This window comes from Hemiscyllium ocellatum, chromosome 36, assembly GCF_020745735.1.
Source record: "Hemiscyllium ocellatum isolate sHemOce1 chromosome 36, sHemOce1.pat.X.cur, whole genome shotgun sequence".
Taxonomy (NCBI): domain Eukaryota; kingdom Metazoa; phylum Chordata; class Chondrichthyes; order Orectolobiformes; family Hemiscylliidae; genus Hemiscyllium; species Hemiscyllium ocellatum.
The window spans coordinates 43,900,036-43,924,965 of NC_083436.1; the positions used below are offsets into that span (position 1 = coordinate 43,900,036).

The 24,930-nt window shown below is 46.8% G+C and overlaps 1 protein-coding gene across 1 annotated transcript in view; it reads right to left on the bottom strand.

Annotated features, from left to right (window-relative positions):
- Window positions 1–301: 301 nt before the first annotated feature.
- Window positions 302–24,930, bottom strand: part of LOC132833462 (MOB kinase activator 1B) — a 29,068-nt gene continuing 4,439 nt past the window's right edge. Inside the window, exons 2-6 of the mRNA XM_060851776.1 lie at window positions 20,197–20,363; window positions 16,249–16,342; window positions 7,236–7,369; window positions 3,282–3,445; window positions 302–734 (exon numbers count right to left, since the gene is read on the bottom strand). Of these exons, the coding sequence (XP_060707759.1) occupies window positions 657–734; window positions 3,282–3,445; window positions 7,236–7,369; window positions 16,249–16,342; window positions 20,197–20,363 (637 nt within the window). The 3' untranslated portion in view covers window positions 302–656. The remainder of the gene's footprint in view (window positions 735–3,281; window positions 3,446–7,235; window positions 7,370–16,248; window positions 16,343–20,196; window positions 20,364–24,930) is intronic.

Here is a 24,930-nt window from a genome sequence, read left to right on the forward strand (position 1 = left end):
ATCTCTGAAAGTCTACTGCTGCTTAGTTTGACACAGCGGTATCGCTGCATGGAACATTCAAGCATTCCCGAGGTTTGGACAGCCAGGTTTTGGATAATGTACCTGAAACTGCCAATGCGGAACTAACAACAACAGATACAGCTAAAGCAGCACAAACACCCTCAGAATAACCAACATCTCGACCAAGTGTGTGAAGGCTTCAGCCCTGAAAACCTCAAGAAACAACACGTTTCAGTGAAGACTTTATGAATCATATCCAAAATAGAAGACCTTTTATAATCAGTGGAATCTTCCCTCGATGAAGTGTCAGCCCAGTGTGTTATTTTATTCTTTTATCAAAACACTGAAAAGAAAGAAAAATAAATTGGAATTTATGAAACAATGCAGGCACTTGGAGAAGGTAGCTTATAATCGGTGCCAATGAATTACATTTTACAGGCATCGGAGGATTCTGTGCAGCGTAGCAACATGCCTCAGCGAAAGCTGTCTGTGCTTAAAGAGAAGTCTAGGATCATCTTGTATCAAACCTTCGAATGGAAAACACTTGCAATTTCATCAGCACTAGCATAGCGTGGATTTTACAACATCCAATCCATCGTCTGTGTCCAGTTTTCTTAAAGAGGGGAAATGGATTGTGTTTCTCTTTCAGCTGCTTTCTATCTGTCCTTTGTAGTCAGTTTCTCGATCAGTTCCTGCAATGGAGCCAATTCCTTCCGGTCTATGAGGTTAAACTCCTAAAAAATGAAAGAAATGGTGTATTATTGCAGAGTTAGATTAGATTACTTACAGTGTGGAAACAGGCCCTTCAGCCCAACAAGTCCACACCAACCCACCGAAGCACAACCCACCCATACCCCTACATTTACCCCTTTACCTAACACTACGGGCAATTTAGCACGGTCAATTCACCTGACCTGCATGTTTTTGGACTGTGGGAGGAAACCGGAGCACCCCCCACACAGACACGGGGAGAATGTGCAAACTCACACAGACAGTCACCTGAGTCGGGAATTGAACCCAGGTCTCTGGCGCTTGTGAGGCAGCAGTGCTATCCACTGTGCCACCATGCCGCCCACATGATCATGCTTCAACCTGACAATCTGTTGGCGGTGACACAGAGAAAGAAAGGCTCACATTGTACATGTTGCCTTGCGTGTGATGGACACGTGTAGAATTGTTGGAGGTTTCAAAATGCAAATTGTTAAATACAATACTGCATTCATTCTGGTCTCACTGCTACAGGAAGGATGTTGTGAATCTTGAAAGTGTTCAGAAAAGATTTCCAAGGATGTTACCAGGGTTGGAGGATTTGAGCTATGGGGAGAGGCTGAACAGGCTGGGGCTGTTTTCCCTGGAGCGTCGGAGGCTGAGGGGTGACCTTATAGAGGTTTATAAAATCATGAGGGGCATGGATAGGATAAATAGACAAGGTCTTTTTCCTCAGGTGGTGTATCCAAAACTAGAGGGCATGGATTTAGGGTGAGAGGGGAACGATACAAAAGGGATCTAAGGGTCAACGTTTTCACACAGAGGGTGGTATGTGTATGGAATGAGCTGCCAGAGGAAGTGGTGGAGGCTGGTACAATTGCAACATTTAAAAGGCATTTGGATGGGTATATGAACAGGAAGATTTTAGAGGGATGTGGGCCAAATGCTGGCAAATGGGATTATATTAGGTTAGGATATCTGGTTGGCATGAACGAGTTGGACCAAAGGGTCACTGTCTGTACTGTCCATCTCTGTGACTCGAAGACATAGTTTTTCTGTTCAGTCTTTCTTTTCTCTCTCCTAATTGGTATTTCCCTCACTTCATTTCTCTTCCTAGAACTGATTTTATTTCTGCGGCTTCTGCTGCTTGTAGCTTCTCCAGCCACAGAATATGCTGTCTGACTTACACCATCTCCATCTTCCACTGTAGCTCATCTGTGACTGACCTACATTGTCGATTTCAATTCACCCACTCTGAACTTGCACTTCTCAGTCCTTACATTGTCAATTTCACAGTCCATTCAATCTGATTGGTTATGTGGTGTCAGATACCCGATTTTCCTCATTGTAACATTATCATTTCAGTCGAGAGTGTGGTGTTGGAAAATCACAGTGAGTCAGGCAGCATCCAAGGAGTAGGAGAACCAACTTATGCCCAAAATGTCAATTCTCCTGCTCCTCAGAAGCTGCCTGAGGTGCTGTGTTTTTCCAGCACCACACTCTCGACTCTGATCTCCAGCATCTGCAGTCCTCGCCTTCTCCCAACATTATCATCTCACACTCTCTCAAACGAAAAGAAATGCATAGGACTTTATAGCCTTCAGGACTCAATACTGAATTCAACAACCTCAGAGCATGAACAGTGGCTTTCATTTTGATTACATCCTCTCCTGACCCCCAGATGAAGGGTTTCTGCCCAAAATGTCGATTCTCCTGCTCCTCGGATGCTGCCTGACCTGCTGTGCTTTTCCAGCACCACTCTAATCTTGACTCTGATTTCCAGCATCTGCAGTCCTCACTTTTGCCCACATCCCCCACCAACCCCAGTGGCGAGTTTGCATGGGGTGGTTCTCAGCAAAACCATCCTATTTTTGGCTATTTACACCTACCATTAACACCTATTTTAGAACTATATCACTCCTTTGCTACCATTAACACTACCTTGGTCTCTTGTTTTGGATGTCTTTAACACATTCCCCCTTCCCCTTTATCAATCATTAAAATAACATCATTTTTGCAGCCCACTTCAGTTCTAAAAAATTATCAAGGAACTGGCAACATTAGGGAGGAGAACGTGAAGTCTGCAGATGCTGGAGATCAGAGCTGAAAATGTGTTGTTGGAGGGCTTATGCCCGAAACGTCGAATTTCCTGTTCCTTGGATGCTGCCTGACCTGCTGCGCTTTTCCAGCAACACATTTTCAGCACTGGCAACATTAGCTCTGTTTCTCTCTCAACAGCAGCTGGCAAACCTGCTGAATTTCTCCAATAATTTCTGTTCTTATTGTGAGTAAGTAAAACTTAAAATGCCAAGGAGCCAGTGTAATTGATGGCAGGAGTTACGTCTACCGCAAATTATGGCCCACAAATGTATGGTTTCTGGTAATTGGATCCAGGAGAGTTAGGGAGGATCTAGTTAAGAAATTGCAGGGGGATCCTGCATCTTGGATTATTTAGCCTGGACTCAGTCTTCGCAACAATAAGACAAGTCAGTTCCTGTCTGATGCTGTTGTTATTCATCTTGGGTTAGAACCCAGAGCCAATTACAGTCAAGGATTTTCACAACTGGCTGTACCTGAATAAAAAAGATAAAGTGTTTGAAGGAAGTGTTGAGATGAGCCTCTTCCTGCAGCTGGATCACAGAATCAAAATGTTGATGATAAATGTGGGCATAGACTCGGAACAGGCGCTTCAGGATGGTTTTTGCGACTGACATGAAATTCCGAGGGAAGGGAACGCCTAGAGAGAGAGAGAGAGAAAAAGAGAAAAATTAATATTGCACTGACTTGATGTAAAACTACTTTGATGTTAAAAAATAATTTAAAATCGTAGAGTACCTTTCACCATCTTGGAACGTCCCAAAGTGTTTTACAGTCGCTGCACTACAGGGCGATGTGATTTCCCTGGAGAGGGTGCAAAAGGACTGTTTCACCTGGATGTTCCCTGGGATGGAGCATTTCAGTGATGGAGAGGGCCTGGATACGTTGGGTTTTTTTTTGGAGTGGAGTGCCAATTTGGGGTTGACAAGGTCAGGAGTCAGGCTATAGTCCAACAGGTTTATTTGAAATCACAAGCTTTCAGAGTCTGTCCGTCATCAGGTGAAATGACGAAGGAACAGCGCTCTGTAAGCTTGTGCTGTCTAATAAACCTGCCGGACTATCACCTGGTGTCATGTGACTTCTGACTGTGTTTTCTTTGGAGCAGAGAGGGTTGAGGGGGGTGTTCCTGAGAGAGGGCTCGAAGGTTATGAGGGACATGGTCAGCGTGGATAGAAAGCAGCTGTTCCTTTTAGTCAGAGTCAATAAACAAGGGGACATCATTTTAAGGTGGAAGGCAGGAGATTCAGAGCAGATTTGAGGAAAACTCTTCACCCAGGGTGGGGTGGGGGAGGGGGGTGGGGGGGGGAGGTAGGAAATACACTGGGGGAGGGTGTGAATTACATTGGGGGTGCAGGAGGGGGAGGGGTGAAATACACTGGGGGGAGGAGGAGGGGGAGGGGTGAAATACACTGGGGGGGAGGAGGAGGGGGAGGAGGAGGGGGAGGGGTGAAATACACTGGGGGAGGAGGAGAGGAGGGGTGAAATAAACTGGGGGAGGGGAGGGGGAGCGGAAGGGGGAGGGGTTGAAATACACTGGGGGAGGGGGAGTGGAAAGGGGGAGGGGGTGAAATACACTGGGGGGAAGGAGAGGGGGTGAAATACACTGAGGGGAGGGGGAGGGGAGGGGATGAAATACACTGGGGGGAAGGAGAGGGGGTGAAATACACTGAGGGGAGGGGGAGGGGTGGGGTGAAATACACCGTGAGGAGGGGGAGGGGAGGGGATGAAATATACTGGGGGAGGGGGAGGGGAGGGGTGAAATACACTGTGGGGAGGGGGAGGGGAGGGGATGAAATTCACTGGGGGAGGGGGAGGGGGGGTGGGGAGGGGGTGAAATAAACTGGGGAGAGGGGAAGGGGGATATGATTTTGGTAATCTCACAATTTTTAAAATATACATGGATGAGCAACTGTAATGTTATAACATTCAGAGCTATGTGCCCAGTGCAGGAAAGTGGGACTGTCACAGATGATAATATAATTTTGATTCCTCAAACTTTATTGGCTAGAATCATAGAGATATACAGCAGCGAACAAACCCTTCGGTCCAACTTATCCAGCTGAGCAGATGTCCTAACCCAATCTAGTCCCAGTTGCCAGCACCTGGCCGATGTCCCTCCAAACCCTTCCTATTCGTATACCCATCCAGATGCCTTTTAAAGGCTGTAACTGTACCAGCCTCCACCACTTCCTCTGGCAGCTCATTCTATGCATCCTCCAGCCTCTGCGTGAGAAAATTGTCCCTTAGGTCTCTTTTGAATTTTTCCCCTCTCACCCTAAACCTATGCCCTCTAGGTTTGGACTCCCCCACCCCAGGGAAAAGACCTTGTCTATTTACCCTATCCATGCCCCTCATTCTTAGTACTTGTGAAGTGCAATCACTGATATAATGTAAGAAATATAGCACAGGGCAAGCTCCCAGAGCGACAATGATCTGAGGGTATGAGAGAAAAAGATTGGTATGCACACTTGCTATTCTGAATGCCTAGTGGACCTTCAACATGCTCCTGAGAGTCTCTGTTTACTGCCTCAGCTGATAGATGGATTCGCCGATAATTAATATACACCCTCTGTCTAGGTTTACTGCTCAGCTTTCTGAAGTGGAACCTGATCCCATTTCCTTTCGACTCATGAGTGAGTATACATCTCGCTGGATCATGGCTGACCGTCATTGAACCACAGAGTCCTCATACAACAAGGAACAACTGCTGTTTTCTCTGAATCATCAGTTTGGGTTCTTCAATCCTGGAAACAGTCTCAAGCCAGTCGGAGATTGTGAGGGGCACGGAACAGGGGAGGAAGAGTGTGAAAGAACAAGCACAGCCCGAATGGGCCAAATGGCCTCCTTTGTGCTCCCTGATTCAAACAAACAGTGCCAAAATCTCAACAATTCAGATTTAACCAATCATATCAGAGATGCAGCCCAACAAAAAAGTCTGCAGGAGTTAAGTCTGAACAGAGGTATTTCACCTTGCTGATATTTGTAGAATTGCACCATTTTCAAATTATCAGGGACTGCAATTTCTTATGATTCAACAGTTACTGCACGCCGCAAAGGAACTACGGGAATGTGAAGCAGCTGGACATGTCTGAACAAAGTGATAACATTTCTGTAAATGTTCTCTTACGGTCTGTGGAGTAAGCCAAAGCACACGGGAACAAAGTGGCTGGAATTGGCCAAGGGCAGGGAATCAACATGTACAGGAGAGTAGTCTTAATAAAGGGAGTTGTCATTTCATGTCTAATGTCTTGAAAGAAAAGTCCTATCAAACTCAAAAATTTAACTGTTTTCTCTCTGGACAGCTGCTGCCAGACCTGCTGTGTTTCTCCAACAATATCAGTGTTTATAACAATTTCTACTCCTGGAGAAAACTGTCCTGATTGGTTGGTGTGTGGGCTCTGATTTGCCAAGGTCTGGCTGTGCTTCCACCTTTTGAGAATGAGTGTGTTTATTGTGAATGGCACCACCAGGTACAGCAATGCGCACACGCACGCACACCTGGGCACACACATACCCGGGAACACACACACACCCGGGAATACACGCTTCGAGAACATACACGGGACACGCGCGTTACACAGGAACACATGCACACACGGGAACACACAAACCTGGGAACACACACATCCAGCAACACACACACACAGGAAAATATGCACACATGGGAAAACACATACCTGGGAACACACACCCAAGAACACACACTTCGAGAACATACACAGGATACACGCATTACACAGGAACACATGCACACATGGGAACACACAAACCTGGGAACACACACCCAGGAACACACACACCCAGCAACACACACACAGGAACACAGGAACACACAAACCTGGGAACACACACCCAGGAAAACATGCACACACGGGAACACACAGACCTGGGAACACACACCCAGGAACACACACCCAGCAACACACACACAGGAACACACAAACCTGGGAACACACACCCAGGAACACATATACCCAGCAACACACACACAGGAACACAGAAACCTGGGAACACACACCCGGCAACACACACACAGGAACACATGCACACACGGGAACACACATACGCACACAAACTGGGAAACACACACACAGACACACACACAGATACACACACACACATACACACGTGGAAACACACACACACACACACACACACACAATCAGACCTGGGAACACATGCACCCTCCTGCAGATAAATTGTTGTGATTGTGTGAAATTTGGCATTCTTGCATTTCTCCTGATGAATGCAAGATGTAAAGTTTCAGCGATGCCTCTCTTCTCTATAATCAGATGCCTAACATTGTGACCTTTAATTTGTGAACAAATTCCCTAAAGTTACTGCCACAGTTGTTGTTTCATTTTCAAAGGCTTTGAGATTGTAATAAATATAATTCCAATGTGGCCAGGGTTGAACTGTGAAGACCTTACCTATTTTGGATGGAAACAGAGTCTCATCATCGAGCTGGTCCTGTACCCAGGTCATCAGGTAATCAATGTATTTTGGTGCTGAGCATTTAATCGGTTTCTTTATGTTTGTTCCATCCGCCCAGTGATACTCATACCTGCAATATTATGAGTAAAAACAGACGGGCACCATCATTACTAATGAAGATAATTACTGGAATGTACAGCACAGAAACAGGCCATTCGGTCCTGACTGGTCAATGCAGATTTTTATGATCTCCACAATCCTCCATCCAACCTCCAACATCATCCAATCCCCTGCTTCATAAAACTCATAAAGAGATGGAAGTGATTGAGAAGTTAATGGACTCAATGTGACAAAGAAATGATCCATGGACGTTCTGACAAAACTCAGAGAGGTAAGTGATCTTTTGTTTCTATTCTGTAAATTAAGGAAACCTCCATTTTGTGAGGGATTGTACTTTTTGTCAGCTGAAATGATCAGAATTATCCAGTGTCCTTCTACTTTGGATTTTATTTTAACATCCAAAACGTGGCCTTGAGTTATGTGGACAATTTACACTTGATGTGTATCCTTGTCAGAATGCAGCACTTGCTGCCGTGTTGGTTTTTCGGGAAATTAACAATCTGCCATCCAAGCATCCCAACCAAGAGGGGGCAGGAGGTAGGGGAACTAACCGTGAGGATCCAGCATTCGATTAGGGGGCTGAATGGCCTCTCCCTGTGGAAGAAATCATTAGACAAGATAGCAGTGTAGGCGAAAGAGGGTACTGCAGATGCTGGAGATTAGAGTCAAGATTAGAGTGGTGCTGGAAAAGCACAGCAGGTCATGCAGCATCCAAGGAGCATCCAAGGAGCAGGAAAATCGATGTTTTGAGCAAAAGCCCTTCATCAGGAAACTGGTAGTGTACATGGTCACACATTCCCCTTGCCTTTGCACCTTCCCCAGGGAAGTTGGTGGGAAGTTCAACGGTTGGCTAACTGAGGTTTTAAGGGGCCAGATCCCAGTAACTGTGGTCTGTTGCTGGGCAGCGTAGGTCAAACTGTATGGGTTGCTTGTCATCTCACAGTGGGGTCAGGGTATGATCCCTCAGTCAAAGGCTATCAGTGCTTGAACAAGGAACTCGACATCAGGAGACACCCCATTCCCTCGTTTCTGAAACTGCACCCCCCCCACCCCCCCACACCCTTCTCCCTGTGTTTGCCACACACCTCTCCCAAACCCTCACCACCTCCACCCCCACAATACCACGGTCTAGCTTGGTCAGTGACCCTGAGACTCCAGTGCCTGTCCTTCTGGCAGCAGCCACTACCCTCCCAGTGGCACTGCTGAGCACAAGGGCTGTTGCCGTCTGATTGCCCAGTCATTCTTGCTGGGCAGGACCTCAGTGCCACTGGCAGTGGTTCTGATTCCAGTATCCTCATCACTCCCTGATTGGCATGTCCTCGGATTCTGTCATGCAGTTGCAGAAACCCTAACCCCCAAAACAAATCCAGCCTGGAGGAAGTACCAAAGATTAAAGAGGAGGTGCCCAGGCTTGGCACAGCCCAGACTGAGGCAGCCTCTGACGACAGAGACACATATAAAAGGCAACGTGTGGATGTAACATCACAACCTCCCACATTCCATAAGGACCCTCACCAGCTTTTACAGATGCACCATCAAAAACATTCACTCAGGATGGATCACAGCCTGGAATGGCAAGTGCTCTGCCCAGAACTGTAAGAAACTCCAGAGAGTTGTGAACATAGGCCAGTCTATCACACAAACCAACCAACAATCCATTGACTCCATCTATATCAACAGTATCAAAGACCCCTCCCAGTTATAATCTCTTTCAGAATCATAAAATCCCTACACTGTAGAAACAGGATCTTTGGCCCAACCGACCCTCTAAAGAATAACCCACCCAGATGCATTTCCCTGCTCTATTATCCTACATTTATGACTGACTATTGAACCCAATCTATACATCCCTCAACACTACGGGCAATTTAGCATGGCCAATTCACCTAACCTGTACATCCTTGGACTGTGGAAGGAGACCAGAGCACCCAGAAGGGACATGGGGAGAATGTGCCAAGTCCAGACAGTCACCTGAGGCTGGAATCGAACCCAGATTCCTGCCGCTGTGACTTAGCAGTGCTAACCACTGAGCCATCGTACCACCCCAGCCCTGTCAGGCAGAGACACAGAAGCTTAAATACAAGTATCAACAGGTTTAAGAACAGCTTCTTCCCCGCTGTTATTAGACTTCACTATGGACCCTTCAAATTTCAAATCTAACGTTGGTCTTGCTTCTTGTGCACCTTCCCTGCAGCTCTAACATAAGTTTCCTCGCTGTGTTCGATCACCCTATGATCGCTGTATGGTATGATCTGCCTGTACTGCACACAAAACAAAACGTTTCACTGTACCGAGGTACACATGACAATAATAAATCAAATTATCCGACAGAAGCACTGTTGTTCCTTGAAGCCTCTTTTTGTCATTTAGGGTCCAGTTTGCTGAGGCTAAAGTGAGGTCTGCAGATGCTGGAGATCAGAGCTGAAAATGTATTGCTGGAAAAGCGCAGCAGGTCAGGCAGCATCCAAGGAACAGGAAATTCGACGTTTCGGGCATGAGCCTGAGGACTTATGCCCGAAACGTCGAATCTCCTGTTCCTTGGATGCTGCCTGACCTGCTGCGCTTTTCCAGCAATACATTTTCAGCTCCAGTTTGTTGAGGCCAGTTACTGCTGTGAGCTTTCAGTTTGGACCCATAAGTGACAAAAGCAGAAGCAGAGTATATTTACGTTGGTTTTGTCACAAGACAGACTTCACTGATGATGCAGCAATCAGGAGGGAGAAGGCCATTGGGCCTGGTCACTGAGATCATTCCGAGATTTCCAAATATGAACACTCCAGTTTTTTTCTAGTCCAGTGTCACAGTTAACACTGTGAGTCTTTGAGTATTCAAGATGTATAATCGTACAAGTGTGTTCATTGTACAGTGGAAGGCCTGTGGGTAAATGAGTTATTGAGATGTGGTGTTCAAACAGAATCTGAAACAAGGTTTTACACAATTCTGGATTATCACATGATAGACAAACATGGAAACTGGGAGCAGGAGCAGGGTATTCAGCCAATTCCAGCCTGCCCTTCTGGTCAATATGATCATCACTGATCCTCTATCTCAAGGCCATATTCCCACTTTCACCCCAGACCCACTGATTCCTCTAAAGTTGGAAATTGTATTGATTTTTTTGCTGAATGATGATCTCATTGGTGAGATGCATTTTGCCAGATCAAAGTGCAGTCATGGATAATCAATAACAAAAAGCCTTCTGCTTTTATTCATCTATTATTTGGGGTGGCACGGTGACTCAGTGGTTAGCACTGATGCCTCAGTTTTGATTCCAGCCTTGGGCAAGTGTCTGTGTGGAGTTTGCACATTCTCCCCGTGTCTGCGTGGGTTCCTCCAGGTGCTCCAGTTTCCTCTCACAGCCCAAAGATGTGCAGGTCAGGGTGAATCGGCCACGCTAAATTGCCCGAAGTGTTAGATGCATTAGTCAGAGGGAAATGGGTCTGGGTGGGTTGCTCTTCGGAGGGTCGGTGTGGACTTGTTGGGCCAAAGGGCCTGCTTCCACAGTGTAGGGAATCTAATCTATTAAAATCTTTACGACGATGGCCATCCTGAATTAACTGGATGATGATCTTCCCTTCATATATCAATTGAAAGAATTGCCATTTCTGTACATGATGATGCTGCTCCTTGAACAAGGTTGTGTTGTCCTTTTTTCTCAGGAGGTCGTAAAGACATAGGTTCCAAAAAGTCTGGAGTTGGAGGGGTTTAGGGCCAGTTTGAGTACAGCTAACACAGTCTGCCTCAGGCTTTCAAGTTTAAAAAAAGACACTTGTACAATGAAAGGGGAATGCCTCGTTCTGCCAGCTCCACTATTCTCTGGTTTGGTTCAGTCTGGCTGGTCACTGAAAGCAGTCAGTCAGTTGTGAAGCTGCTGGATCCAAAGAAACAGCCCCATGCTGCCCCTCCCTCTCTCTGACATCTCTCCTATAAGACCTTGGGTTTGATTTTACCTTGAGTGCCGAGGCGTGTTTATGGGGATTGTAGCAAGGATTTGGAACACCATCATTAAGTTGGGATGGTCTGTTGGGTTTTCAGAGAGGTTAAGTTTTTCTGTATTCTGTTCTCTTTTGTTTGTGTTTCATTCAGTAATCTTGTAAATAAATTCTGTTTTGATTAAGACTAAGTGGTTTAACCAACTGCATCCCTCCTAGAATACCCATATTATACCTGCTTAAAACAACGCGCAAAGTTAGGGAGGAGCTACTTTCTTGAAATGTTTTGAGGGGGTCAGGCCTGGTCCATAACATGTAGCACCTTTCACAACCTCAGGAATTCCCTCAGCACCTCACAACCAATGAGGTACTTCTGAGGTACAGCCACTCCGTAACCTAGGAAACGCAGCAGCCAATTTGCACATAGCAAGATCCCACAAATTCAGCAATGTGACAATTCTGATGGTGCAGGTTATCTTTGTACGCCAGTCAATGAAGGTAGACAGGCAGGTGCAGCACACAGTTAGGAAGGTGAATGATGTATCGATCTTCATGGCCAGAGGATGGAAGTTTGGAAGTAGGGATGTCTTACTGCAGTCATACAGGGTCTTGGTGAGACCATTCCTGGAGAATTGTGTGAAGTTGTGGTCTCCCTACCTAAGAAAGATTACGGTTCACTAAGCAGGGATGGCAGGACTGTCCACAGGAGAGATTGGTTTGACTGGGCTGACAGTCACTGGAGTTTAGACGGATATGAGGGGATCTAATTGAACATATGAAGTTAGAACAAGGCGGGACAGACTAGATGCAGGGAGGATGGTTCTACACTCCCCAACCAGAGAAACAGAGACACAGTCTCAGGATAGAGGGTAGACCATTTTGGACTGAGATGAGGAAAGATTTTTTTACTCAGTGAACTGTTGGAATTCTTTACTACAGAAGGTGATGGAGGCCAAGTCACTGAATACACTCGGTTAAGAGACAGCTCAAACTTTAGATTTTAAAGGTATCAAAGATTTTGGAGAAAAAGCAGGAATATGATATTGGGTTGAATAATCAGCCAGGATTGTACAGAATGGTGAAGCAGCTGCGTTGGGCCGAATGGCCGAATCCTGTTCCCAGTTTCTATGCTTTGAGAACAACTAGATGGCCTGAAATCAGCACAGTATTGTTACAGAGCAGAAAAAGGCCATTCAGCCCATATGTCTGTGCCAGCTCTCCAAGTGAACATCATCTCTTCCTTTTGCCCTGTAACCCTGAACTGTCTTCCTTTTCAAACAACCATCTAAATCCAGCTTGAAAACCAAACCCACCTCCCCCACACTCCCTTCTGTCCATTCCAGACCCTAACCACTGCCAGCCCCACACTCCCAGACAGTCCATTCCAGACCCTAACCACTGCCTTCCCCACACTCTCAGACAGTCCATCCCAGACCCTAACCACTGCCTGCCCCACACTCTCAGACAGTCCATTCCAGACCCTAACCACTGCCTGCCCCACACTCTCAGACAGTCCATTCCAGACCCTAACCACTGCCTTCCCCACACTCTCAGACAGTCTATCCCAGACCCTAACCACTGCCTCCCCCACACTCTTGGGAGGGGTTGGTGGGGTTGGGGAATGAGGGGAGAGAAATTCCACCTTCACTTGAGAAAAGGCCTCAGTTTAATTTCTTGCTTGTTCCTCTGCGGTAATATCAACATCTCAATGTTGTGTGCTCTGTCAGCCTGAACTTTGGACTTAAAATCATTTCAAAAGGTTTAAGCCCACAACCAGCTGACACTTTGTGTTCTCTGAAGGATTCAAAACATTTCAGGATATGAAAGTTTAGAAAAAATATGCTTTTTTTTTCCAACAATTGCAGCGAAATCTATCTTAGCAAGAGAGGGGGAAACTCACTCTTTACACTTCAGTCATTCCCACTGGGAGTCAGGTGGTGAAATTCCAGTCTCCATCACAGGGAATACAAACATTGTCACTTTTCCACCATAATCTAATGAGAAAAGACCAAGTCCACGTCTAATCCTGGTTTCTCCTCCAGCCACATTGCTTAGTTTAGCGAAGACGACTTCAAACAATTGAGAAACATCAAGACGTTGCCCCTGGATCGATGACAGCCTCTGGGTCAATGGGACTGGCTCTTTGTTAATGCAGGACTAAGAAAATACTGGTACGCAAGTCAGCGTCATAGTGTCACACAGCGTGGAAACTGATCCTTCAGCCCAACCAGGTGAAAGTGAGGACTGCAGATGTTGGAGATCAGAGTCCTAATGAAGGGCTCCTGCCCAAAACCTTGATTCTCCTGCTCCTCGGATGTTGCCTGACCTGCTGTGCTTTTCCAGCACCACTCTAATCTCCCCTTCGGTCCAACCAGTCCATGCCGACCATTACCCCAAACTAAACTAGTCCCACTTGCCTGCTCCTGGCCCATATCCCTCCAAACATTTCTTATCCATGAACTTAACCAAATGTCCTTTAAATTTTGTAATGGTACCTGCACCCACCAGTTCCTCTGGCAGTTCATTTCACACACAAACCACTCTCTATGTAAAAGAATTGCCCCTCACATCTTTCTCCTTTCACCTTAAAAATATACCCCGTCATCTTGAAATCCCCTGCCCTGGGGAAAAGACAACTGTCATTCACCCTATCCTTGCCCCCCGTGATTTTATAAACCTCTATACGATCGCCCCTCAGCCTCCTACGCTCCTGTGAAAACAGTCCCAGCCCATCTGGCCTCTACTGATAACTCAAACCCTCCATTCTCAGCAACATCCTGGTAAATCTCTTCTGAACCCCACCTCCAGCTTTAATAATATCCTTCCTATAACAGACAGAATAAGTCAAATGTAGGGGTGGTGCGGTAGTGCGGTAGTGGTAATGTCACCAGATTAATACACCAGAAACATAGGCTAATGCTCTGGGACACCGGTTCAAATCTCACCATGACAGCTGGTGAAACGTGCAGTCAATAAAATGTGGAATTAACAGGATCGTGACCGTGCAATGGTTATTGTTTAAGACCCAGAGCACAGTGGGTGCTTTGTTGTTGAGTAGACTCAAGGCTGGGATTGATTGGTTTTTTATATAAGTGTTAATGCAGTGCTTCCCAAGTACTTCCCCCACGGTGACCCCATTCCAATATCGGCATGAAGCCAAAGTGAGAACAGTGGGACTGGTTGGTCAGGGTCAGGGTCAGGGTCAGGGGTGGGATCTGTCTGACTGAGGGAGGGGGAAGCTGGGAGGGGATAGGAGATGGAGAGGGGTGTGATCTTTTTAATCTTCAGTAACTTTTCGCCAGCTTTTTTGGAGAGGGCGGAGGTCTTAAAGATTGGTTGGTTAGGCCATGTCCGCCAGTAGAAAAAAAAACGAGAGGCCGTTATCATTCACTCAAAATCTGTGTGAACCATTGCTACCTTAGAGTTCATAAACCACAACCCCAATGGGGGTCACAATTTGAGAACCCTGTGCTGAGTAAATCAGGGAACATGGAGTTAGGATGGAAAGTGGATTTGATGTAAAATTTAATTTCCGTTAATAAAATCTGGAATTCTACATTAATCTCTATAATGGTGACCCAACAGTGACCATGCCAATTATTCTCCATTGTCATCAAAACCCAATCTGGTTCACTAATGTCCTTTCTGGATGGAAATCTGTCATCCTTACCTGGTCCTGGCCTACGTGTGACTTCAGACCCACAGCAACCGAGCAGGAAGAACGAGGAATATTTGGAAATGAACAGACTGACCTCCATCTTGCTCTCAATGAGAAAATGCCTCATTCATTGATTTTTTTTCCCTTCTGGCAATGTGGCAAACTCTTAACCACTCTCGAAATGCGGCTACAAGACCAATTAGGAATGAGCAACAAATGCTGATCCCACCAATGACGGCCACCCCCCATGTGGGAGTCTTGTACAAACATATTCCTACAAAATCTCACATTGCTGCACACTGTGTTGCTCCTTTTTCAGCAAGCTGGGAAATTGAACCTCACAAGGCAGCACGGTGGCTCAGTGGTTAGCATTGCTGCCTCACAGCGCCAGGGACCCGGGTTTGATTCCAGCCTCGGGTGACTGTCTGTGTGAGTTTGCACATTCTCCCCATGTCTGTCCGGGTGCTCCGGTTTCCTCCCGCAATCTAACAATGTGTAGGTTTGGTGAATTGGCCATGCTAAATTGCCCATAGTGTTGAGGGATGTGTAGGGTAGGTGCATTAGTCAGGGGTAAATATAGGAAAATGGTCTGAGTGGTTTACTCATCAGGAGTGGGTGGGAGAAGGTCAGTGTGGGCTTGTTGGGCTGAAGGGCCTGTTTCCACACTGTAGGGATTCTATGAAACAATAGAAGCTCGGACAAGAATATTGTGTGCAATTCTGGTCTCCTTCCTATTGGAAAGATGTTGTGAAACTTGAAAGGGTTCAGAAAAGATTTACAAGGATGATGCCAGGGTTGGAGGATTTGAGCTATAGAGAGAGGCTGAACAGGCTGGGGCTGTTTTCCCTGGAGTGTCGGAGGCTGAGGGGTGACCTTATAGAGGTTTACAAAATTATGAGGGGCATGGATAGGGTAAATAGACAAAATCTTTTCCCTGGGGCCGGGGAGTCCAGAACTAGAGGGCATAGGTTTAGGGTGAGAGGGAAAAGATATAAAAGGGACCTAAGGGTCAACTTTTTCACACAGAGGATGGTGTGTGTATGGAATGAGCTGCCAGAGGAAGTGGTGGAGGCTGGTACAATTACAACATTTAAAAAGCATCTGGATGGGTATATGAATAGGAAGGGTTTGGAGGGGTATGGGCCGGGTGCTGGCAGGTGGGACTAGATTGAGTTGGGATATCTGGTCGGCATGGACAGGTTGGACCGAAGGGTCTGTTTCCGTTCTGTACATCTCGATGACTCTAAGACTCTGAGAAAGTGGGCTAAAAGGCAAGATTAAATTTGGTACAGTACTCACTTGGGCCCAGCCGACATAACAGGGCACCCATCCTCTGTGCAGTAATCAGTTATTGTTCCATACAGCAGGTTAATCTGATTGAAGAAATCCACAGCTATGTTTGGGAACAAAACAATAACACAAAGTTAGAAAAGTTACTGCGTTAATACTTGACAGTATTACAATGTCGCAGGATTTTACCGTCACTAAAGAAAGAACAAGAACTTGATGAAAGGTTAACAGCCGAAAAGGTTAACTCTCTTTCTCTCCCCTGGTGCTACCAGTCCTGCTGAGTGCTCCCAGCAATTTCACATTCAGTGATAGGAATCTTGTAGGTGAGAAGAATTCCACTCAGCCCATTAGGGTCAGTCTCAGCTCCCTGAAGGAGCTATCCAGCAGATCCAGTTCATCCTGCACTGTCCCTTTAGTCCTGCTAATACTTCCTCCTCCAGGAATGATCCTTGCAAAAGTGACTGGTGAATCTGCTTGCACTGCCCTTGCAGTTTCAGCTCAGGTGTTAACCTCTTGGTCCTCACTAGATGGTGCACGGTGGTTAGCACCGCTGCTTCACAGCGCCAGAGACCGTGGTTCAATTCCCGCCTGTCTGTGTGGAGTTTGCACATTCTCCCCGTGTCTGTGTGGGTTTCCTCCGGGTGCTCCGGTTTCCTCCCACAGTCCAAAAGATGTGCAGGTTAGGTGAATTGACTATGCTAAATTGCCTGTAGTGTTAGGTGAAGGGGTAACCGTAGGGGTCTGGGTGGGTTGCACTTCGGCGGGTCGGTATGGACTTGTTGGGCCGAAGGGCCTGTTTCAACACTGTAAGTAATCTAATCATTTCCTGTATTTGTTGAAGAGCCTCCGGCAGCAGCGATGCCCCCCAGACATCCAGGCCAACATACATCCCTCAGTCAATGTCACCCCAATCTGACAACTGCTTGCCATCGCAGTGGTCATTGTAGAATCTTTTGTCACATCCTCAAAAAAACTCAATCAAGTTTGTGAGACACGATTTTCCATGAACAAATCCTGAAAGGTAGCATTTGACAAAGTTGGTTGCACTGAAATGATAGAATCATACAGTGCAGAGGACACTCCAGCCCATCGGCTCTGTACCAATGATAAATTACACTAAATCTACACTAGTTCCATTGACTAACATTAACATTACAAATCTGGTATCACTCATCTTCAGAACAGACTGAAAACACTCCTGGCGCTGTTCTCAACATTTCTATTGGAGCTTCTTGATAACACACACCATGTTGGAGATCCTTATGGAAGGTCTGAACCCACACTGTGTCTCTGGGAGGGCTTTAAAGCCATAGGGTGTAGGCAATCCAGGAGAACATGCATGTTCCCTGCTACAGGCAAGATCATTTCTGTTGCACCATTTATCTCCCTTCTGGATTCCTGAAGTCAGGGGAGTTCTTCTTCCTCCCTAACCCACTCAGAATCTGGACGTGTACACAGGGCTGATGTGAGAGCGGCAGTCTTTAACATGAAGGCTGCACTCAGCAGAGTGTGGCATCAAGGAGCCTGAGCAAGCCTGCAGCTGTTGGGTATCGGGGGCTAACTCTCTGCTGCTTAGGGTTGTACCTGGCATGTTGGAAGATGGTTGTGGATGTTGGACGTCAGTCATCTCGGCTCCAGGACATCTATGCAGGGTAGTGTCCTAGCCCAACCATCTTCAGCTGCTTTATCAATGACCTTCCCTCCATCATAGGGTCAGAAGTGGGGGATGTTCACTGATGATTGCACAGTATTCAACATCATTTACGACTCCTCAGATACTGAAGCAGTCCGTGCTCAAATGCAGCAAGATCAACAGCGAACATCTCCACTGCCAAGAATCCTGTCTTTAATCCTATATTCAGCATTCAAGTTTGACCTTCCAAAATGCATCACTTTGCATTTATCCAGGTTGAACTCCAGCTGCCATTTCTCAGCCCAGCTCTGCAGCCTGCAATAGCCCTCGATACTATCAACGGCACCTCCAATTTGTGTCATCTGCAAATTTACTAACCCACTCCTCAACCTCCTCATCCACATCATTTATAAAAACTACAAAGAGCAGCGGCCCAAGAACAGAGCCCTGCTGGACCCCACTCAACACTGACCACCAGGTGGAATACTTTCCATCTACAACCACTGTCAGCCAGCCAATTCTGAATCCAGACACACAAATCTCCCTGTATCCCATACCTCCTGACTTTATGAATGAGCCTACCATGGAAACCTTATCAAATGCCTTGCACATACACAACATCCACTGCTCAACCTTCCTCGACCTGATTTGTCACCTCCTCAAGGAACTCAATAAGGTTTGTGAGGCATGACCTGCCCCTCACAAAGCCATGCTGACTGCCTTTAATCACACTGTGCTTTTCCAAGTAGTCATAAATCCTATCCCTCATAATTCTTTCCAAAACTTTGCTGATCACAGAAGTAAGACTGACTGCTCCGTAACTGCCAGGGATTTCCCTATGTCTGGATTAGAGTGGTGCTGGAAAAGCACAGCAGGTCAGGCAGCATCCGAGGAGCAGGAAAATCGACGTTTCGGGCAAAGATCCTTCGTCAGGAATAGATGCATAGATCCCTCAAATTTGCCACCCGAGTGGATAGGGTTGTTAAGAAAGCATATGGTGTTTTGGCTTTCATTAACAGGGGGATCGAGTTTAAGAGTCACAAAGTTTTGCTACAGCTCTACAAGACCACACTTGGAATATTGTGTCCAGTTCTGGTCGCCCTACTATAGGAAAGATACAGGGGCTTTGGAGAGGGTGCAAAGAAGGTTTACCAGGATGCTGCCTGGACTGGAGGGCTTGGTTTATGAACAGACGTTGACTAAGCTTGGACTTTTCTCCCTGGAGAGAAGGAGGAAGAGAGGAGACCTGATCGAGGTGTACAGGGTAATGAGAGGCATGGACAGAGTCAATAGCCAGAGACTTTTCCCCAGGATAGGATTGACTGGCACGAGGGGTCATCGTTTTAAGATATTAAGAGGAAGGTATAAAGGAGACATCAGAGGTAGGTTCTTTACGCAGAGAGTTGTGAATGCATGGAATGTGTTGCCAGTGGTGGTGGTGGAAGCAGAGTCATTAGGGACATTTAAGCGACTGCTGGACATACAATGTTTCTATGTTCTGTGTTCTAAACAGTGAAGGAAGTTTGCCCATTTGTCCCAGTCTATGGCTGGCCCACAAAAAGTCTGCATATGTCTTGGTAGTTAGTGTATTGTTGGAGTGTAACCCTTGATGTACCACATGTCTTGGTAGTTAGTGCAATGTTGGAGCAGTAACCCTTGATGTACCACATGTCTTGGTAGTTAGTATATTGTTGGAGCAGTAACCCTTTATGTACCACATGTCTTTTCTGTTCCGGAATTGTCCTAGGGCATTAGCCGTGACTATTGCAATGCTGCCACCTTGACCCATGACCTTGTGTTTTTCTGCATAGTGATTACAGCCTTTTGTTCTTTTATTCCAGGTGCTCAGATATCTCAGCATTGTCTCTGTCAAACCCACTCTGGTGAGGACAATGCTGAAAGCCAACAGCCTGGACCCGGGAGGTGATGGTTGTTCTGTTTGGAGCAGAGAAGGTTGACAGGGAGCTGACGGAGGTGTGTATGATTACAAGGGGCATGGACAGGGTGGGTAGAGAGCAGCTGTTCCCCTTAGTTAAAGGGTCAGTAACAAGGGGACCTCATTTTAAGGTGAAAGGGAGGAGGTTTCGGGGGGATTTGTGGAAGGGAGGCGGGGGTCTGGAATGCATTGTATGGCAAGGGAGTTGAGAAATCTCACAACCTTTAAACAGTATTTGGATGGGCACTTGGAATGTCATAACAGTGAAGGCAATGGGCCCAGTGCAGGATAGTGGGACTAGTGTATTTTTGACAGTACATACTCGATGGGCTGAAGGGCCTATTCGAGATGAAAATTAATTCCAAAAGAATGGCTGAAGTGAACTTACTATTGACAGCAATCCATTCATTCAAATCTTCACCATCCGGTAACATCACAGCCAGGCGGAGATTACCACTGCCCAGAGTGGCCTCTGCATGTTTCAGCAGCTCATACTGATGGGAACCTTCTGGAATGTTCTTCCTCGGCTTGAAGGTCTTAGACGAACGGTTTGCACTGTAAAACACAGAGTAGCCAAGATTAATTCCAGGTAGACTTGTCCTTGCATGCCGGCACAGTGGTTAGCACTGCTGTCTCACAGCACCAGGGACCTGGGTTCAATTCCCGACTCAGGCGACTGACTGTGTGGAGTTTGCACGTTCTCCCCGTGTCTGCGTGGGTTTCCTCCGGGTGCTCCAGTTTCCTCCCACAGTCCAAAGATGTGCGGGTCAGGTGAATTGGCCATGCTAAATTGCCCGTAGTGTTAGGTAAGGGGTATATGTAGGGGTATGGGTGGGTTGCGTTTTGGCGGGTCGGTGTGGACTTGTTGGGCTGAAGGGCCTGTTTCCACAGAGATGTTGGCCAGGGAACAGGGTGGGAGAGTCTGGGACCAGAGGGTACAGTCTCAGAATAAAGGGGCACTAATTTCAGACAGAGATGAGGAGGAATTTCTTCCCTCAGAGGATTATGGGTCTTTGGAACTCCTGGCCACAGACAGATGTGGGGCAGAGTCCCTGTGAATATTTAAGGCTGAGATTGGTAAAACGTTGATCACTTGGGAGAATCAAGGGTAATGGTGAAAGGGCAGGAAAGTGGACGTGAGGAATGTTGAGTCAGCCATGATTCCATTGAATGATGGACCAAACCCAAGGGGCTGAATGGCCTACTCCTGCTCTTATTTGTTATGGTCTTATCGGAGCACAGGAACTCAGACTATTGTTGTCACAAGAATGAGAGCGAATAAGCAAGAGGTTTTACTCCAGTTGTACCAGGCCCTGTGATACCAAACCTGGAGAACTTTGGCCAGTTTGGTCTCCTCTCACTTTGGAGAGAGTGAGACCAATCTTCTCAGGAATGGGAGAATTATTCCATGAGGAAGGATGGAATAGACAGGTCTATACTATTTAGAAGATTGAGAGGCAAGGTCTTGGAACATGCCAAATTCAGAAAGGTTTTGCCAAGGTGGAGCTGAGAAAAACATAGGCCCTGACAAAGGAGCCTTGAACGTGGGATATTGGTCTCGGAGTAAGGGGTCAGCCCTTTAGGTCTTAGATGAGGAGGAGTTCTTTACTGAAGGGATTGTAACTCTTTGGCGCTCTCTACCACAGACAGCGGCATGTATTTAAAACTGAGGCTGTTCAGCCCCTTAGGGACTCCCAGAGAGTCAAGGAAAGTAGATTTGAGGTTGAGCCACAGTCTTTAATGAATGGTGAAGCAGGCTTGAGGGGCTGAGTGGCCTACGCCCAAATCCTGTTAAAATATTCCAAGGCCTTTTGGAGGAACCATCATCAAATAAAATTTGTCATCGAGCCATCGCTATCAGGTCATGTGATAAAAAATTTAGTCAAAGAGGTCAATTTTGAGAAGTCTTAGAGGGAGAGAGGGAGGGAAAGTGAGAAAGAGATAAAAAGTGTGAGGTTTACATTACATAAGAACATAAGAGCCAGGAGCAGGAGTAGGCCGTCTGGCCCTTCGAGCCTGCCCCGCCATTCAATAAGATCATGGCTGATCTTTCCATGGCCTCAGCTCCACTTACCCACCCTCTCACAATCACCCTTAATTCCCTTACTGTTCAAAAAATTACCTAATTTAGCTTTAAAGGCATTTACTGGGGAAGCCTCAACCACTTCACAGGGCAGGGAATTCCACAGATTCACAACCCTCTGTTGGGAAGGGATTCATAGAAGATTGGAGCAGGAGGAGGCCACTCGGCCCTTTGACCCAGCTCTGCCATACATCACGATCATGGCTGATCATCCAACTCAATAACCTAATCCTGCTTTCTTCCCAAAATGTTTCATCCCATTCGCCCCAAGTGCTATACCTAGCCACCTCTTGGATCCATCCAATGGTTTGGCATCAACTCCTTCCTGTGGTAATGTATTCCCCAGGCTCCTCACTCTCTGGGTGAAGAAATGTTTCCTCATCTTTGTCTTCAATGGTCCCGCCCGAATCCTCAGTCTGTGACCCCTGGTTCTGGATGCTCCAACCACTGGGATGTCCTCCCTGTGTCTATTCTAGAGCTTGGAGCCAAGTTGCCTGAACAGAGGGCTGTTAGTAACGGAGTGATTTCAGTCAGGGAAATGTAACCAGCTAGAGTTCAAAGGAAGTTATTTGACGATTGTGAGGCTGGTGGAGATGACAGGTTAGGGAGGGGTCACGTTGCAGGAGGATTGGAACACAAGGTGAGGAAATTAAAACTTAAAATCTCTGAATGGGAGCCAATGTAGTTCAGTGATCACAACAAAACCAGAATCTGCTGGAGAAACTCAGCAGATCTGGCAGCACCTGAGGAGAGAGAAACGGAGTTAATGCTTCGAGTCCAGTGACACTTTATCAGGGTATTGAGGGAAGGGTGATATGTTTAGGCTGATGACAGGGGGTGGTGGGGGCAGAGGGGCTTAATGGAGAGAGCGTTAGGAGCCCAGAAGGAGAGAAAGATGGTTAGACAGGTAAAGGGATGGATGATGGTGAGTCACGGAGAGAGGAAAGGGGATAATGGAGAGGATGGGTGGGTGAGAATGGGTGTGATAGCAGCCCCCTGTGATGACAGGGCCTGAGGTGTAGGGTCAGATAAAGGACATGGAGGAAGGGGCTCAGTTCTGTTGAACTTGATACTGAGTCCAAAAGGCTGTAGAATTCTCAAGCAGAAAATGAGATGCTGTTCTTGCAGCTTGTGTTGACCTTCACTGGAACACTGCAGCAAGCCTGAGACTGAGATGTTGGCCAGGGAACAGGGTGGGGGTGTTAAAGGGACAGGTAACTGGAAGCTCAGGGTCATATTTTGTGGAATTAAAGTAGGTGTTGTGTGAAGTTGTTGCGAGAGGCTAGGGGGGTTGACTGTTCAATGGGATGGGGGTGTGTGAAGTTAGGATAAAAACAGCAGACCAATACATAAACCTCACAAGCTCAAAACATCTTCCAGCCTGAAGCAGTTGTGAACTGTGTGGTCCCTGCTCTGATGGAAGCAAGGAACAGCGGGCAATACGTGCACAGTGTGACTCCCCAAGCAGCAACGTGATAATGATCAGCTGACCTGTTTCAGGGAGGATCGTTGAGGGAAAAATATCGGTCAGGAGTCGGGGCTACGAAATAGTGCTGGGTGAACCTGTCTGTTAATGTGATTGGGGGATTCAAAAGTGGAAATCGTGCCTGATACATTTGTGAGAATTCTTTGAGGAGATAACAAGCAGGAGGGATGGAAGGGAGGCAGTAGATGTAAAACATTTTAATTTTAAGAAGGTGTTTGATAGGTTGCTGTACACCAAGTTGTAACTAATATGAGCTCAGGGATTGGGGAATAGTATAGTAACAGTATACAGTCTGGGTTCAGGGAGTAATACAGTAACAGTATACAGTCTGGGTTTGCGGAGTAATACAATAACAGTTTACAGTCAGGGTTTGGGGCGTAACACAGTAATAGTATACAATCAGGGTTTGGGGAGTAATACAGTAACAGTATACAGTCACGTTTTAGGGAGTAATACAGTAACAGTATACAGTCAGGGTTCAGGGAGTAATACAGTAACAGTATACAGTCAGGGTTTGCGGAGTAATACAATAACAGTTTACAGTCAGGGTTTGGGGCGTAACACAGTAATAGTATACAATCAGGGTTTGGGGAGTAATACAGTAACAGTATACAGTCACGTTTTAGGGAGTAATATAGTAACAGTATACAGTCTGGGTTTGGGGAGTAATACAATAACAGTATACAGTCAGGGTTTGGGGAGTAATACAGTAACAATATATGGTCAGGATTTGGGAAATAGTACAGTGACAGTATACAGTCTGTGTTTGGGGAGTAATACGGTAACAGTATACAGTCAGGTTAGGTGACTGGGTATAAGTTGAAAATGCGTTGCTGGTTAAAGCACAGCAGGTCAGGCAGCATCCACCTGAGATAGAAATGGAAAGCTCTAGGAAGGGGAGGGAGGAGTCTGAGACAGTCCAGGTGAATTTCAGGTCGGGATGGAAGGTGTTAGTAAAGTTGATGAACTGTTCAACCTCCTCGTGGGAGCACGAGGCAGCGCCGATACAGTCATCGATGTAGCGGAGGAAAAGGTGGGGGGTGGTGCCAGTGTAGTTGCGGAAGATGGACTGTTCCACATATCCTACGAAGAGGCAGGCATAGCTGGGGCCCATGCGGGTGCCCATGGCAACTCCTTTAGTTTGGAGGAAGTGGGAGGATTGAAAAGAGAAGTTATTCAGGGTGAGGACCAGTTCAGTCAGTCGAAGGAGGGTGTCAGTGGAAGGGTACTGGTTGGTGCGGCGGGAAAGGAAGAAGCGGAGGGCTTTGAGTCCTTCGTGATGGGGGATGGAGGTGTACAGGGACTGGATGTCCATCGTGAAGATAAGGCGTTGGGGACCGGGGAAGCGAAAATCCTGGAGGAGGTGGAGGGCGTGGGTGGTGTCCCGAACGTAGGTGGGGAGTTCTTGGACTAAAGGGGACAGGATCGTGTCGAGGTATTGGGAGATGATTTCGGTGGGGCAGGAGCAGGCTGAGACAATGGGTCGGCCGGGGCAGGCAGGTTTGTGGATTTTGGGCAGGAGGTAGAAACGGGCAGTGCAGGGTTGTGGGACT